This window comes from Pholcus phalangioides, unplaced genomic scaffold (assembly GCF_987345545.1).
Source record: "Pholcus phalangioides strain wild (caught in Gottingen) unplaced genomic scaffold, Ppha-v1.0 ptg000022l_1, whole genome shotgun sequence".
NCBI lineage: Eukaryota > Metazoa > Arthropoda > Arachnida > Araneae > Pholcidae > Pholcus > Pholcus phalangioides.
Window position 1 is genome coordinate 59,447 of NW_028301615.1, and position 15,092 is coordinate 74,538.

At 36.0% G+C, this 15,092-nt stretch overlaps 1 protein-coding gene across 6 annotated transcripts in view; it reads right to left on the reverse strand.

The window, feature by feature from the left end:
- Window positions 1-1,983: 1,983 nt before the first annotated feature.
- Window positions 1,984-15,092, reverse strand: part of LOC149069282 (uncharacterized) — a 30,742-nt gene continuing 17,633 nt past the window's right edge. For 3 of the 6 annotated variants that reach the window (XM_089249897.1, XM_089249901.1, XM_089249896.1), the window contains 7 exons: window positions 14,647-14,681; window positions 9,802-9,855; window positions 9,521-9,618; window positions 9,286-9,415; window positions 8,966-9,176; window positions 7,275-7,547; window positions 1,984-2,235 (listed from right to left, as the gene is read on the reverse strand). In XM_089249897.1, coding sequence (XP_089106023.1) covers window positions 2,199-2,235; window positions 7,275-7,547; window positions 8,966-9,176; window positions 9,286-9,415; window positions 9,521-9,618; window positions 9,802-9,855; window positions 14,647-14,681 — 838 coding nt within the window. In that variant the 3' untranslated portion in view covers window positions 1,984-2,198. The remainder of the gene's footprint in view (window positions 2,236-7,274; window positions 7,548-8,965; window positions 9,177-9,285; window positions 9,416-9,520; window positions 9,619-9,801; window positions 9,856-14,646; window positions 14,682-15,092) is intronic. The other 3 variants (XM_089249899.1, XM_089249900.1, XM_089249898.1) reach the window with 2 other exon arrangements.

Sequence of the window (15,092 nt, forward strand, 5' to 3'; positions counted from 1 at the left end):
TTTTAACTAAATACGTATCCAATAAAAAAATAACCCGTTCGGAGTCACGTGAAGAAAAAAAATCGGTTTTTTTTAACCCAAGCTATAAGTTTTTGCTGACCATATTGCCTGAGAAAAATAAGAATTCCCAAATACGGAAATTGCTGCTGCCAATAATTGCTAAAATAAAAAAATAAAAAAAACCTTAAGGGTGGAAGATGAAGCGCTACTGCATATTGCAATGGATCAATTTTGCGAGGGGAAAAAAGCCAATCACGAGAGCTATTCATATTAGTCATAATTAGCATGAGAAATAAAAAAATAATCAGTGTGGAGCAGAGAGGTGCCAAATTCAACTTTTACGCCACGATATTCACGTATAGACCTAATACATGTGTATAATCATTTTGCCTTTCCTAAAGCATAGACGGCTATCATCACTATTAGGGGTATCGGAAGCATAGGCATAGTTATTGGACAGGGAGGGGTGTCTCAAACTTAATATTTCCATAGAGATGGTGGCTCGAGCCAGATAAGATTTTACGCCATGGTCAGAAGCATAGGCGTATGCAGAATTTTCTCAAGGGGGTTACGTTTTTCCTTGTAAAATAACACTAATCTCGGCTTGAGGGGTTAGAACCACAGCCCCCCCCCCCCCCCCGTGTACGCCAATGGTCAGAACTATGGGTGCTTGTCTAGTTTTTTGTAGGCGCAGGGCCACAACTTGACACTGTCACCCTCGTCATGTAGAAGCAGCTAAAGAGTGCATTCGGCGCCACTTCTGGTCCAGCACCTGCCAACTTGCCCTGTGTAATTGATAACTGAATTAAATCTGGGGTTACTTGAGCAAGATATAAACTGGGTATTCACCCACAGCAATGTTTTCAAATCGTAAGCTTTGTCTACCAAAAAAATGTGGAATGGGAGAGTGCCGGAAATAGATCCAGCATGAGGTTTTTACTCAAGCCACCAGTGGGGGGGGGAGTTCGCTTACGGCAAATAAGAATGGAAGCTCAGTCAACGCCAGGCCGCTCATTCGCCTTATTTCTGAGGTATTAGCTACAGCCAATAGCCGTGCTCTATGCCACTTGTTTTAAACGATTAGATATCGCTTGAATATCAACGGAAAATTAGATGGACGGTGAGTTTACTTGGCCCCAAAGCAGAGTTTTGCGTTGTTCCACAACGAGCCCACTCACTGGAAATTTTTGAGTTTGAAAAAAATTACCGTACTGTTTTCTTCCAGATGTTCTGCTGTTGCGCTTCAAACGTGGCGGACTCGATGCTAACGAAATGTAGGCAATACTATATAATTTCTGGCCGTCCAGTTATGTCAACGGGGCTCACTATAATTCATAATCTCGACTAAACTCATAGATGAAGATAACTGCAACTTATAAGCCCACTTGACTTATAGCTGGCTTCTACACAGCTTCCTTGACGTAAGTATGGAGCTATAGTTCGTTTCAGGTTAACTTTGCAGTGAAAGGGAAGCTACGAGGGAACCGCATCACACGTTGCTATGACAACGAAAGCCTTTCAACCAATGTATCGATGCGCAGTCGCGGTAAGGTATAGCTGATTCTCGCCAATCTCACTGAGAAAAATCTTTTTTTTACGCATAATGGTGATCATTTTTTTTTCTATTTTAAAATTCTTAAACGAATAAAGATCGATTCAGAACACTATTTTTTCAGTATTCGTTTTCAATCATTCAAAAAATTGAAATATTCTGCATAAATGATCATCGTAAGCCTCCGATATATGGGAACTATATTTTGCGGCGAAGGAATACACTCTCTACCTTTCTCTGCACTGCAAAGTTAACCTGAAACGGACTATAGTAATTACATTTACTAGATCCCTTTGCTTTTATTAGATTTACTGCAACACCTAGTCGTTGCAGTTTTGTAATGTTACTGAAGAACACTAATATAGGTGGCCCACATAGCAGCTTTACCCTGTTCGAATCATTGGGGAAAACACTAAGATTGAATCACCACATATTGTACAACAAATTTATTTTCAAGACCGTGCATTGACCCAAATGATCACAAAGATTACATTTTCAGATGAACACATACAAACGAATAAATGTTCTTTAAAGATAGGTTTAATTAAAACAATGGAAAAGGAATGAACACGACACAAAACTAAGAAAAATACACGCTCATCTATGTAAAATTTTACACCAATGCAGTCCATCGTCAAACGAGCCTTCAATAAGGCCTTGGTCTTCCTTCTCCACGGTCACGACTGTAAAAAATATAAATAAAAATTACATAGATAGCTAACACAAAGCATAAATAAACTGCACAAAGATTGATGCTATGGTTTTTAAAAAATTATCTACTATAATTACGACATGGAAGATACTGAATTTTTTAAAGAATGAAAAAAATTAATTTTTAGCTCTTGCACCTAATTCACTAATTTAAAGTACGCAAAAGCATCAAAACTAGTTTCTAATGAAGCAAATTAACAATTATTAAGGGTAAAATCATTAAATATGATATACAAAAGATTTATTCAAGAGAAATATGCAAGTTTTTCTTCTATTTTTCTTAATAAAATGTTCGACATCTCACTTGTATATGATTAGTAGCAAATATTTTTTAAATAGTAATTATTTGTATAAATTAAAATTTTTTTAATTGTATAATATAAGAAAATATAGATTAATGACTAGTGTTAGTAATACACACATTTTAAAACCATATATATTTAAAAAATCTAAAAAACCCTCAACCCTGATGTCTATCAAATATGCCATTTTTCACAAAATTGTATTCATACAAGGCTCTCGGCAAAATTGGCTTAATTTTATTTTCCAGGTTGCTAGGAACCAGGGTTGGTAAAAAAACCGGTTTTTTTGAAAAAAACCAAAAAAACCGGGTTTTTTTGGTTTAAACCAGGTTTTTTTGGTTTAAACCGGTTTTTTGTTTTAAATAGTATTAACATTAAAAACAATGAAATTTCTGAAAAATCATTCAAACTTCTAATAATTAACTAAAATGAAATGGTTACTAATGTAATTAACACTATTCCCATGCTAATTAATCAATAAATATTTATTACATTTTAACAAAAACCAACTTTTGCAATTTAATTATTTTTTGCTTAACTCAATGGATTACTTTGTGTTTGAAAATTCTTTCAATGTTATTATTAATCATATAGTATATAAAGGTTTTTCTCTAGTTACTTTCAGTATGCTTAATTAGGAAGCTATTTTGAAAAAAGTAATAAAAATTAAGTGAATATAATGTATTTAATGAAGCATAAATAATGCAGATTAATTAGCAATGATTTACGATATACAGGATGATTATAACTAAGGTTCTGATTTCAAAACACTGTAAAAAAAGAACGATTGTCAAAATGACTTGAAAATTGACATGAATGTTCCTGAAAAAATTCAATTTTATTTGGTAAAGGGGAAAAAATACTTAAAAATGTAAAATTAATGACATCATCCAACATGTGGGAAATTTGCTCGCAGAATGGAAACGATAGCCAGTCATGGCAAAATGATACCTTAATTATACACTGCTGGCCACCGTAAATGCAACACCCTGAAGGAAGCATGCAAATAATATGAAATTTACAACATGCATTAGCGGAGGTGAGATATGCAAATGATTAGATTTTCAGCGCAGACGCACATCACGCGCGCCTGTGGCGCCACTTCAAAGCGCTATTTAAGGCTTGGAGATTTCGACGATTTGAAGTACGCAATTGTGTTTTTCTATTCTATTTCTTTCGCCGCTGTGGTGGTCGAGTGGTTATAGTGCCGGACTCGTGATGCGAGGATCCGGGTTCGAACCCCACAGTGGTGGTCGGCTGAAGTTGGTTTTCTGTGGTTCCCAACTTCAAGGCGCAAATGCGAGCCGATCTCCCCGTTAAAAAGTCTCGCCACAGAGAGCAACAGTCCTACAACGGTAAATCATTCAACCATAACACTTCACTCATAGTTAGTAAAACTGGGGGCAGATGACAGCACTACACATAACAAGCATTACACAGAAACAAACTCTACGTCAGGTTGCACTACACGTACACGCACATTCCCGCATGTACCGATTCGTTGGGGGGTTCCGCGGGGGGGGGGGGGGGTGCATGTGTGGTGTAGCAGTAGTAGGTAGGGGCTCGGGGATCCATGATGTCTTAAGTCAACCACCTCGTTGGGCAATTTGCCTGTTGTGGCGTTGTACTTGTATTTGTATTTGTGGTTTTTTCAAAAAAACGATCAATTATGCCTCGTAGAAAACAGCGATCATCTTTTGATCAAGTATCCGAGTTCGACAGAGGAAGGATAGTGGCCTACCGAGATTGTGGATTATCTTTCAGGGAAATCGGTAGTCGTGTTGGACGAAACCAAACAACTGTAATGCGGATATGTGATCGTTGGATGCAGGAGGGTACGACGGACCGACGTGTTCGATCGCATCCACCTCAGTGCACCACTTCACGTGATAACAGGCGTATTGTGCGTATGGCAGTGACGGATCGCTCAGCCACATCACGAACCATAGCACAGCACATTCAGTCTGTACCGCATCATCCAGTGTCTGCGCGTACCATTCGACGCCGTTTACAGCAGAGTGGTCTGTCCGCAAGACGTCCATTGCTTCGTCTACCCTTGACGCAGAACCACAGACGTCTCCGCCGCCAATGGTGCGATGAAAGAAGGATGTGGACGGCACAATGGAATGAAATTGTCTTTACTGATGAGTCACGCTTCTGTCTGCAACACCACGATGGTCGGATTCGAGTCTGGAGACACCGTGGAGAGAGGATGCTGAACAGCTGAAGTTATGCACCGCCACACCGGTCCTGCACCGGGTATTATGGTATGGGGTGGTATTGGATATCACTCTCGCACTCCTCTAGTACGCATTGCCGGTACTTTAAAAAGCCAGCGCTACACCTCCGAGGTGTTGGAGCCAGTTGTCCTTCCTTACCTTCAGGGCTTGCCCACAGCCATATTTCAACAGGATAATGCGCGACCACACGTGGCACGCATTGTCCAAAGGTTCTTCGTCAATCGCCAGATTGAATTGCTTCCCTGGCCAGCTCGCTCTCCGGATCTTTCGCCGATAGAAAACATGTGGTCCATGGTTGCTCAACGATTGACCCAGATTACATCCCCAGCTGCCACACCAGGTCAACTTTGGCAACGCGTGGAAGATGCTTGGTCTGCTGTACCCCAAGAACACATCCAAAGTCTCTTTGAATCAATGCCGAGGCGTGTGGCAGCGGTGATCTCCAACAATGGCGGCTACTCTGGCTACTGATTTTGGCAGGAAACACACTTCACAGAAGTCTATAAATTTAATCATTTGATGCTTGGTCAACATGTTATCTACAAAATAAATATTGTTGCGATATCTCTTGTCTTTCTTGGTGTTGCAATTTGAGTGGCCAGCAGTGTAGTATTGCATGATTTCATAATTCATGGAAACATCACAAAAAACGAAGTAATTGAACAAATAACTACAACTTAAGAAATGTTAAATATGTTGTCCAACCTGAGGTTGAAAGCACAAAAATTGTTGTTCAACAACAGAATCGGAGTATGTTAGGGTCATGATGTAGATGTGCTTGCAATTCAGCTTTATTAAACCAAACGTGCCCCCCCCCCCATTAATATTCCCGAGGAACTTCTAACATATAGGGAATGTGCTGGAGATTGCAATTCAAAGTTTGCAATCTGACCACTGTTTATTACACCCACAGCCAGAAGTTGCAAGGGTTAAGGTGCATCCTGTCAAAATGGGTCTTCAGCAGCTGCTTTGCTGGTATTGCAATGTGCATCCTGATAGAAGTTCTATCCACACACTGATGCTGTGGAAGTGCCGAAATGATGTGGTTGCACAAAATAGATTATACTGCTGGCCAAGTACAGCATCATCTACTTGCACATTTTGCATGTTTTTCTTTTGCAAAAGAAACTTCCATTGCTTCAGGAGTATCCATGCAAATTTTCAAGTCATTCTGATCAGTACTTATTGTATAGTTTTGGAGAATCAAAATTCAAATTATAATCTCCCTGTATATAGCTGATTATTTTTCATAAATCTGTTACTATTATTCAGTAGAACCCTGATTTAACTGGGCTTAACAGTGTGAAAGTATAAAAAAAACTATTATTGAATATTAAGACTGGGAGATATACAGTACTACTTCTTATGGGAAAGAAAATGCCTGCCCCTAGCATGATGGTGTCACTACTGTAGCTGCTTCTTTGTGAAGGGAAAAAGAAACCCTGTGAGATATGTAATACATCTCTACATTTAGATGTGTGATGCAATCCTTATTCATGAATTTGCTAAAGATAGAGCATCAGAATGTAGCCAAAGGGTAGAAAATGTTGTAAGAATGAGAAATTTTGGCTTTTGTATATAACTTTAAATAACTAAGATACTTCATATGAAAAATATATATATATATTCTGGCCACTTTTATGAGACTTTTTGAAAAAAACCACTTATAAAATCTTGTCATTTAAAGATATACCATCAGAATGTACCCCAAGGATATAAAATGTGGTAAAAATGAAACATTTTGGCTAATAATGAACCAATATGATATTTTTCAAGGAAAAAAAATGATATTTAGGCAACTTTTATTTGATTTTTTGAAAAAAACCAAACTGGTTTTTTTAAAAAAACCACTTGGTTAAAACCAAGGTTTAAACCATGGTTTAAACCAACGTGGTTTAAACCAAACAACCCTGCTAGGAACTGTCGTGAGTAGTGTAAAAGGATATTCAAATTTAATTTTTATTCTTCTTTTGTGTGTGTGCTCTGTTACCTTCCCACTGTATTTTTATTTTCCTAGAGCAAAGCCATAAGTTGGAACTACTGAGACACACCAACATTGGCTTAAAGCTTGTCAGTAGTGATGAATGTGCAGCTTTGCTATGGGGGTACACCCTAGCACAATAATCATAGTACAATTAAAAAAAAAAAAAAATCAATCTTAATGGAAAACAGATATTCAACACATTTGAATATAACGTAGGGCGGCAAAATGAATATAACGTAGGCGAGCAGAAAGAACAGATCTGCCCAGAGAGTTTGTCTTTGAACTCCCTAACATGCGTATACGAATTCATCGTTATGAAGATAGATGCATTATAAAAAAATAAGTAATTCATAAGAAACGCAGATGCGATTTTTTCAAACCAATTTCTGTAGTGTCTCCTGTAGCAGTTAGCAACTCTGTACTGGTCGAAATACCTTATATTAACACGCCACTTACAGCTATAACTTGTGTAGAATAGTTCTTACCCTCCGGGTCCACCTCGCATTGGTCCACCGCGACCTGGGCCGCCACGTCCAAATCCTCCTCGACCTCCGCCCATGCCTGGAGGACCACCACGTCCACGTCCGCCACCTCTATCACCACCGCCACGACCTCCTCCTCCTCTCATGCCGCCACCACCACGTCCTCCTCTTGGTGGACCACCATCTGGAGGCATTCCACCACCCATTCCTTCAGGTCTTGGAGCATGACAACGATTACATTCCACACGCCATGAGAAATTGTTGTTCCCACATTCACTGGAAGAAAAAAAAAAATTTTCAATGAGGAGTTGAATAAACACATTGATGGACAATGTTCTTTTTAAAGTAAAATCTATAATTAAAAAAACTTAAAAGACAAGAAAGTTACCAGGACACTGAATATAAACTAACACTTCAAAACATCACTATTTCCATGATTAAAACCAGAGGTAAAAATAAGCCAAGCATCAGCCATTTTTTTTAGGAACAAAGAATATTTTATTTAGAGGAAAAGCTGCTAAAAAAGAACTGGCTGGGCAGACCCCTGTAATGCCGTGAAGAATATTATTTAGGAGAAACCAATTTCATAATACATAGCTGCCAACTTTTGAAAACGGAAATTATGGAGATTTCCGCACGGACACATATTTTATACTAAAACCACTCCCTAGTAAATACGAAAGGGATTTTTCCAAATGAAATAGGGATTAAAAAAACATTTATTTTCTGGATATTATACTGAGGTGAATTCAGAAAGAAAAGTCACCTTGTCTCTGCCGGGACACAACCCCAGATCCTCTTGCATACTGGGCAAAAGGACACGATAAGGCAAACTTTTCTTGTTACCACATCAGAGGGTTTTGTAAAACTTCCTTAAAAAAGTAATTTCCCCATTTACGTGGGACATCATTTCAAAGGGGGGGGGGGGGGAAACAAAGGCAAAAGACTTTTCGCCCAAGAAATTCCTTAGGGATTTTCAGAAGCGGGGATTCTGAAATAGGGAATGTTTAGGGAAATTAGGGATGTGATTTTTGTAAGAATTTGGGAGATTGAAGAACTTCTCGGGAGGTAGACATGAAGCTAAAATTCGGGAGACTTGGCAGCTATGATAATATGAGCTTCCCTCGCTTCATGCAATTAATTAGTTCCACAAAATGATAGTGTAAATTCAGCCGAATTTAACATGGGTAAGATAGGGAGAGATTGGCTTTCTTAAAAAATAAAATGGTAAAAACTCCAGCAGGGAAATAAAATTTTAATGAATTATTCAAACTTTCAAATTAATCTTGTGTATTTAAGATATACGAATGAATTTCATACTTTTGTCTTTATTACTTCCGATTAATTCTAAATGAGTACAGATGTTTTCTTTCCTAAAAAGTCTGGTACAATAGGCTAATAATTTTTTTTAATGAAACAGTAGATTCAGAAGACAAGCAACAGTTTTTATCTCTATGAAAACTTCAGTAGCAAGAAAATTACCTGAGAATTCGCAATATCCCTCATGATCTTTTTCTTTGTAATTTAATAATATATAATATTTAATAATAATTCATATATTAAAAAATGTAAAATACATAAAAATATTTGCCTAGAAAAATTCCTCGAAGGAATGTTTTCAACTTTATTCATTGAATAAAGATTTCTGCATTATAGAATTACATGCAACACATCTAAGTTTGGGGAAAACTTACGAATTAGGACATTTCCAGTCACCATCTCTACCAGAGCCACCACTTCCACGCTCACCCATGCCTCCTCTGCCTCCACCTTCACCGCCACGGCCTCCTCTGCCTCTTCCTCCCCCACCCCGACCACGCATTCCTCCGTCACCACCAGGACCACCAAAGTTGCTTTTCCTTTGTGCTAGCTGAACATTGATAGTTCTACCCTGGAAATCTTTCCCTAAAATAAAATGCAAAAATTATAGAAAAAGAAACACAAGCCAGATCTTTCAAAATTTTTATAAAACTTATTAGAATATTTTAAACGATTTACAAAAAGTCAAGCTTACCTCCAAACCAGCTTATAGCTGATGTGGCAGTTGGAGGATCATCATAAGTGATTGTAGCTTCTCCTTTACCCTTGCCAGTGATCTTGTCCTTATAAATCCAAATCTTTTGCTTTCCAGTCTTCTTATCAATCTATGGGGAAAAGCACGCATTCTTTAAATTCAAATTACCAGAAAATAAATTTAACAATAACAATGAAAATTACCATACTATATGAACAATAAAATACAAGGTTACCTTGATGACACCAATGGCACCAAAATGATTAGAGAGATCATCTTCATTCACACATTCAGGCAATCCAGATACAAAAACAGTGTCTTGTATTTCCTCACCTAAAAAATAGAAAAAAAGGTAAACTGAAACAAATTTAAACAACAAGTTTGAAGCTCATACACTAATACACTGCTTCAAAAGGCTAAAATTTATTTTGAAATTTTTCTTAAAGCAAGGAAGTCAGTGATGAAATTACACATCACATTTCTGATCTCCAAGATTTTTCATATCGTACAGCTTACCCCCGTAATTTCCAGCAGGAGGGTTCCCATTGAAGCGACCTCCACCTCTTCCACCTTTGAAAAGAATTCACCATCAGATCACATCCAACTAGTAAAGTCTATTATAGAACAAACATTTTCTCTTTCAAAAGAACCTCTCTCATACCCATTCTTGACTATTTGACCTCTGTCTTGACAAAGGTCACAAATACACCATGAATGATTCAATTATGAGCTCCATAAAATTTTAAAACCTCTTCTGCAAATCAACAGAGTATAAAACCAGTCTGAAAAACCTCTGTTTGCTTATCAGTCAATATCTAATATCAAGAACGCTTCACAGGAAAATTCCATACGTACACATCGCAAAATAACTTTCACCCTTTAAAATTGAAATAAATTCATACCAGTTCGTAACTAATGTTCTAATTCTCTACAAGATAAACTGATAAAATTTTTTCTTGACTTTAGAAATGTCGTGTTCGAGTGAGATTCTTTTTTTTTTTAAATAAGCACTAGTGATGCAAAATTAGAACCACAGATTGTATTCACACCACAATTATAGTCCAGCTATAAACAAACATAACCTCTTTGTACTAGGGCTTTGTACTATTATCACTTAATTTAAGGAAAAGTTAAGATCACAGTACATTTGAGATCACACCAAAAAAGAAGCTTGACTTTGAAGCATTCAAGTATTTGTCTACGCACATTGTTAACACCCCACTAATAACTAAGCTTTTTCAAACTGCACTTATAACTTCTCCTGTGTGGTATATTTAAAAGAATTATTTGCTGAACATGGGTAAAAAAAAAGCATTTATTTGGTTGAATTTTCAAGCAAGGGGTAGAAACAGTTTTACCATCATATTCAATCTTATTTCAGGAATTCCAACACTCTTGTCACATGGTTTAAGTTTTTTTTCTTTGGAAAAATAAAAGACACCTCTTTGTGTTTTAGATAGAAACTTGACAAATCAATTAAACATGAATGGATAGTCATATTTATCACACAGAAACATACGTTTAAAAAAACCAAAATCGGGCAAGATATTTGGATGCAATCAATTACAATAGAAATCAAAAGACAATTTTTGTCTTAAGACACACACACATTCATTGTGAGCAGATATGTCACACTTTACAGTAAACTTTTGAGTTAGGAAATATACACTAGATTCAATAGCATACGAGATACCACATACCCAGCAATACTTATATTGCACAACCTTTGTTTCCTGTATTTCAACAGAACCTTTCCATCTAAACTAATAATTTAAAATTAAATTTAAACCTTACGTAATAGAAGGATAAACTTGATAAACACAATACCAATACAAAATTATAAAGATTTTTAACACAATCAAGGCCACACTAAAAGAACCAAGCTGATCATTTCGACTGTTTGACCTTTTCATGCAGAATTTTGAAAAATTTCACATCACAAGAAAAATTAACCTATATTTTTAGTTCTACCTCTGCACTAGAATGATTTTATACGTAGACCAGGACTTGACAAATCGAAAAATATTTAGATGCCAGCCCAATCTTTTAGGAACCATGCATAATATTTTCAAGAAAAATAGTCCTAAATAATTTTTCCCATATTAAAAGATGTAGCGTAATGAAATCAAAATTTTATAACCATATTTAGAAAATTTTAGGCGCCACAGATTTTTTAGTCACTGACAAACTGTGGGACTTGTTCAGCCAGAACTCAACTCAGTTAAGAGCTGCACCAATACATTATAAAGGCGACTGTATAGGAAAAAATATAGCAATACCAGATTGCTGTATGCAACATAAGAAACAATGCATTTAATTTGAAAGACGTGCGAAAAATACCTCTCTAATAAAAGGCATTGAAAAGTATACACTTTTACATCTGTAAGGAATGGAGGTAATTAATTATTAGTTATGCTATGAAGAAATTTTGGATAATTAAAAATAACATTGATTTATGAAAATTTAATATGAAAAATCATTTCCATATTTTATAGATCGGTATTGCTCAGTTATCTAATACCCAATCATCCAAGTTCGCTGGATAAGGGCACATGAGTGAGTAGGGGGAATGAATTGGCTGACCAACTTGATAAAATGAGGAAAGTGATGCCAGTGTAGCATTGCCATCGTCAACAGCAAAAGCACACTTTTAAAAAAATGCTTGATCAGTGGTAGAAAGAATGAGGTCGTGCTGACACTGAGAAGAACCACTTATCATAAGTTACAGAAAAAAGTAATTCTTGTTTTCGCCACTGGTGCAAGTCTAAGTTGTGTTTTTGTACTCTGCAGTTTCAAGCATTTTTGAATGTTTGATCTTGTTTCTTTTTACTAGAAAAGTTAACCATTTCATACTTAAAATGATTCTTTTCAAGTTCACTTTTGAACATTACCTCAGTTTGATTCAACATACTTTGAGACACTTTTCCTGGGTCATTCTTAGAATATTTACTTAGAAATTCTAAGAAATTTAATAGTGATTAAAAACTATACTTAAATTTAATTCTACATTTTAATACAGGTTTTCTTTATAGGATAATGATTAGACTATTAGAAATTTAATAGAATGATTCTATTTTCACAAAAAATTGAATCGGTACATCTGATCTGTTATCACTCCCTATTTTTCACTTCGTCCCTTTTCTTATTTCATTACTTTTCTCGAATTTCGTCACCTTTGCATGATCATAGATATCCTGAATTTACCGACGGCTTTTACGTCGCAACTCCAGACGGTGAAGATGGATTCATCATTGCTGTTTTCCCAATGAGATGTTTTTTTTGTGAACTTTTCGTTTTTGTTAAGGATGCACGAATGTATTGTCAGTACAGCCAATCAGGAAAAACTGATGCAATTTTAAAAAGTTAACATAAGGAATGTATAAATCAAAGGAGTCAAACTTTTTTTCTGTAAAAAATAGCTGAAGACGTTTTTGAAGGTGGTGTTTTTTCGTTGTTCTGTGGATGAGTGAAAATTCGCAGAGTTTGGGCCCCATTTTATATGTTGTTGGTAGCCCAGGTGTCGAATCGGGGGGGGGGGGGGGGGCCTCAAGCCAATTCCATTTGTGGAAAATTATAGGGAGGACAAATGATGTTATCAAAAAGGTAGCTATTGTGACTTAACTTTTCTTAAGGGAAAATTGATTTTGGCACAAGATGGCACAGAATTTGAGAATTTTGTAACAATGTAAAAGACATTGAAAATTATAGCATCTTGTGTTAAATGCAGGGGTGGAAAATCGGATACCATAGCTGCCAACTTTTGAAAATGAAAATTCGGAAGATTTTCGCGCAAACCCTATGATTTTATTTTATGCTAAAACCACTCCCTAATAAATACAATAGGGATTTCATACAAAATCATCGGAAGATGAAGGAAAACACCGCCAATTTTTGAAGAACACTGACTTTTTGTGACACTTGCTTGATGGTTTTTTTTCCATTTCACGAGTGATGATGGCAGTCTTTCCATGACCGATGTTTATGTCTGTAACACAACTTGTACAAAAAGGAAAAGTCGACCCTCTTCTGGAACGTTTGATGAAAGGAAATTCATCGGAATAAGTATCTTTAAAATTGATTAAAATGTTTTTGCTTATCAGTATTCATGCTTGTATGCAGTAGTAACTTTAACAAAAGAAATTTTGACCATATACGCGTCACTATAATCTTCAATTATTATCCAGGACTATTGGCTGCTAAGCCATTTCCCTGCAGGATAAGACAAACAACTTTCTCGTTACCATCAGAGGGTTTGTAAAACATCCTTAAAAAGGGAATTTCCCCTTTTACGACGTGTGAAGTCATTTCAAAAGGGGAAAAAAAAGGCTTCATGCCCCACAAGAAATTCCTCAGATTGTTTTCATAAGCAGGGATTTTTTTAAATGAAGTAGGGAATGTTTAGGGACAATTAGGGATTTGTGATTTTCATAAAAATTCAGGAGATTTAAGAACTTTTCGGGAGGTCGAGCGATGAAGATAAAATTCGGGAGACTTGGCAGCGATGTGATACATTTGATTAGCTCGAACTCACTGGTGATTTACACCATTACACCTGCCCATGTATAAAATTTTTTATTTTCTGCCAGTAATGTAATTTTAATATTAAATAAATCTCAGGAGGCACCCCAGTTCCTCTGGGACAATGTGTTTAAATTAACCCTGTCTGTCAGTTATCCCGATGATCTCAATTGAAACTATCCGAAATGAAGTTGGTTTGGTTTTTCTGTCATCAATTGATGATCTTGACAAACCACCAGCACCCGTGACCTACCTACACGTTAGCCAGCATTAGTTCATTTCGGTAGAACAAAAAGATCAAACACCAACTTATTTTGAATACAACCCAATTTTAATAAGTTATTAGTCATGAATCATTGAGATATAAAGCCTAGCATAAATTTAAAAGTGATGTTTCATTACATGTAAACCAGCTCAATCTTTTCAAAGCTGAACTTTAAAAATAAGACTTGGATATTCCTAGGCCTTATTTAAACACATTCTGATTAATTTGTGAAATTTAAATTCAATACTTAAGAGAAGTACTTTTGGTGAGCATTCAACTTTTATTACACTTAGACATTATCTAGAACTAGTTCATCAGATCATTTGCATAAACATTAAATACTAAACCAGATTCAACACTGGATAGTTTAATCAAGATCATTTTCATCATAAAGAAAAAAAATTAACATTGAAACAAGCCCCCTCAATCACAGTATGCAGATTGAAAATTTATGTAGACACTAAACTTAACAATGATATGCATAAAATATCTTGCCCTCATGACATATGCAAGATGATTAAAAGAATGAGAAAAAAATAGTGATACGTTTAATTGCACCACTTAAGGGCACAAGTTACCTTTGTTGAAACCGCCCCTTCCAGGACCTTGATTACTAAAAGTGAAGCAGACTCGAGTTAAATTTCCATTTGGTTACTTCCATGACTCTTCATTTTACAATTCTTCTAAACAAATACAGTGGGTTCTTTCATAAAGAACACCACTTTTAAGACACTAAGTAAAAACAATTCTTCCAATTTCTATTAGAAATCATTATAAAAGAAAACCACAGAATTTTGTTTTGTATAGAGCATATCAGAATATACACATATTACACCAAGTTGAATGAGGGAGGTAAATATTCCTTGATAAATACTGTATGAATTTCTTATCAGTCAAGCCTGTTAGCTGTTGCCAAATCCCAAAAATTTAAATAAAATTTTATGGAAAGATGTTGGTAATTTTTTTTTACCAAAACAATTTTTTAAAAACAATTCTTCCAATTTCTATTAGAAATCATTATAAA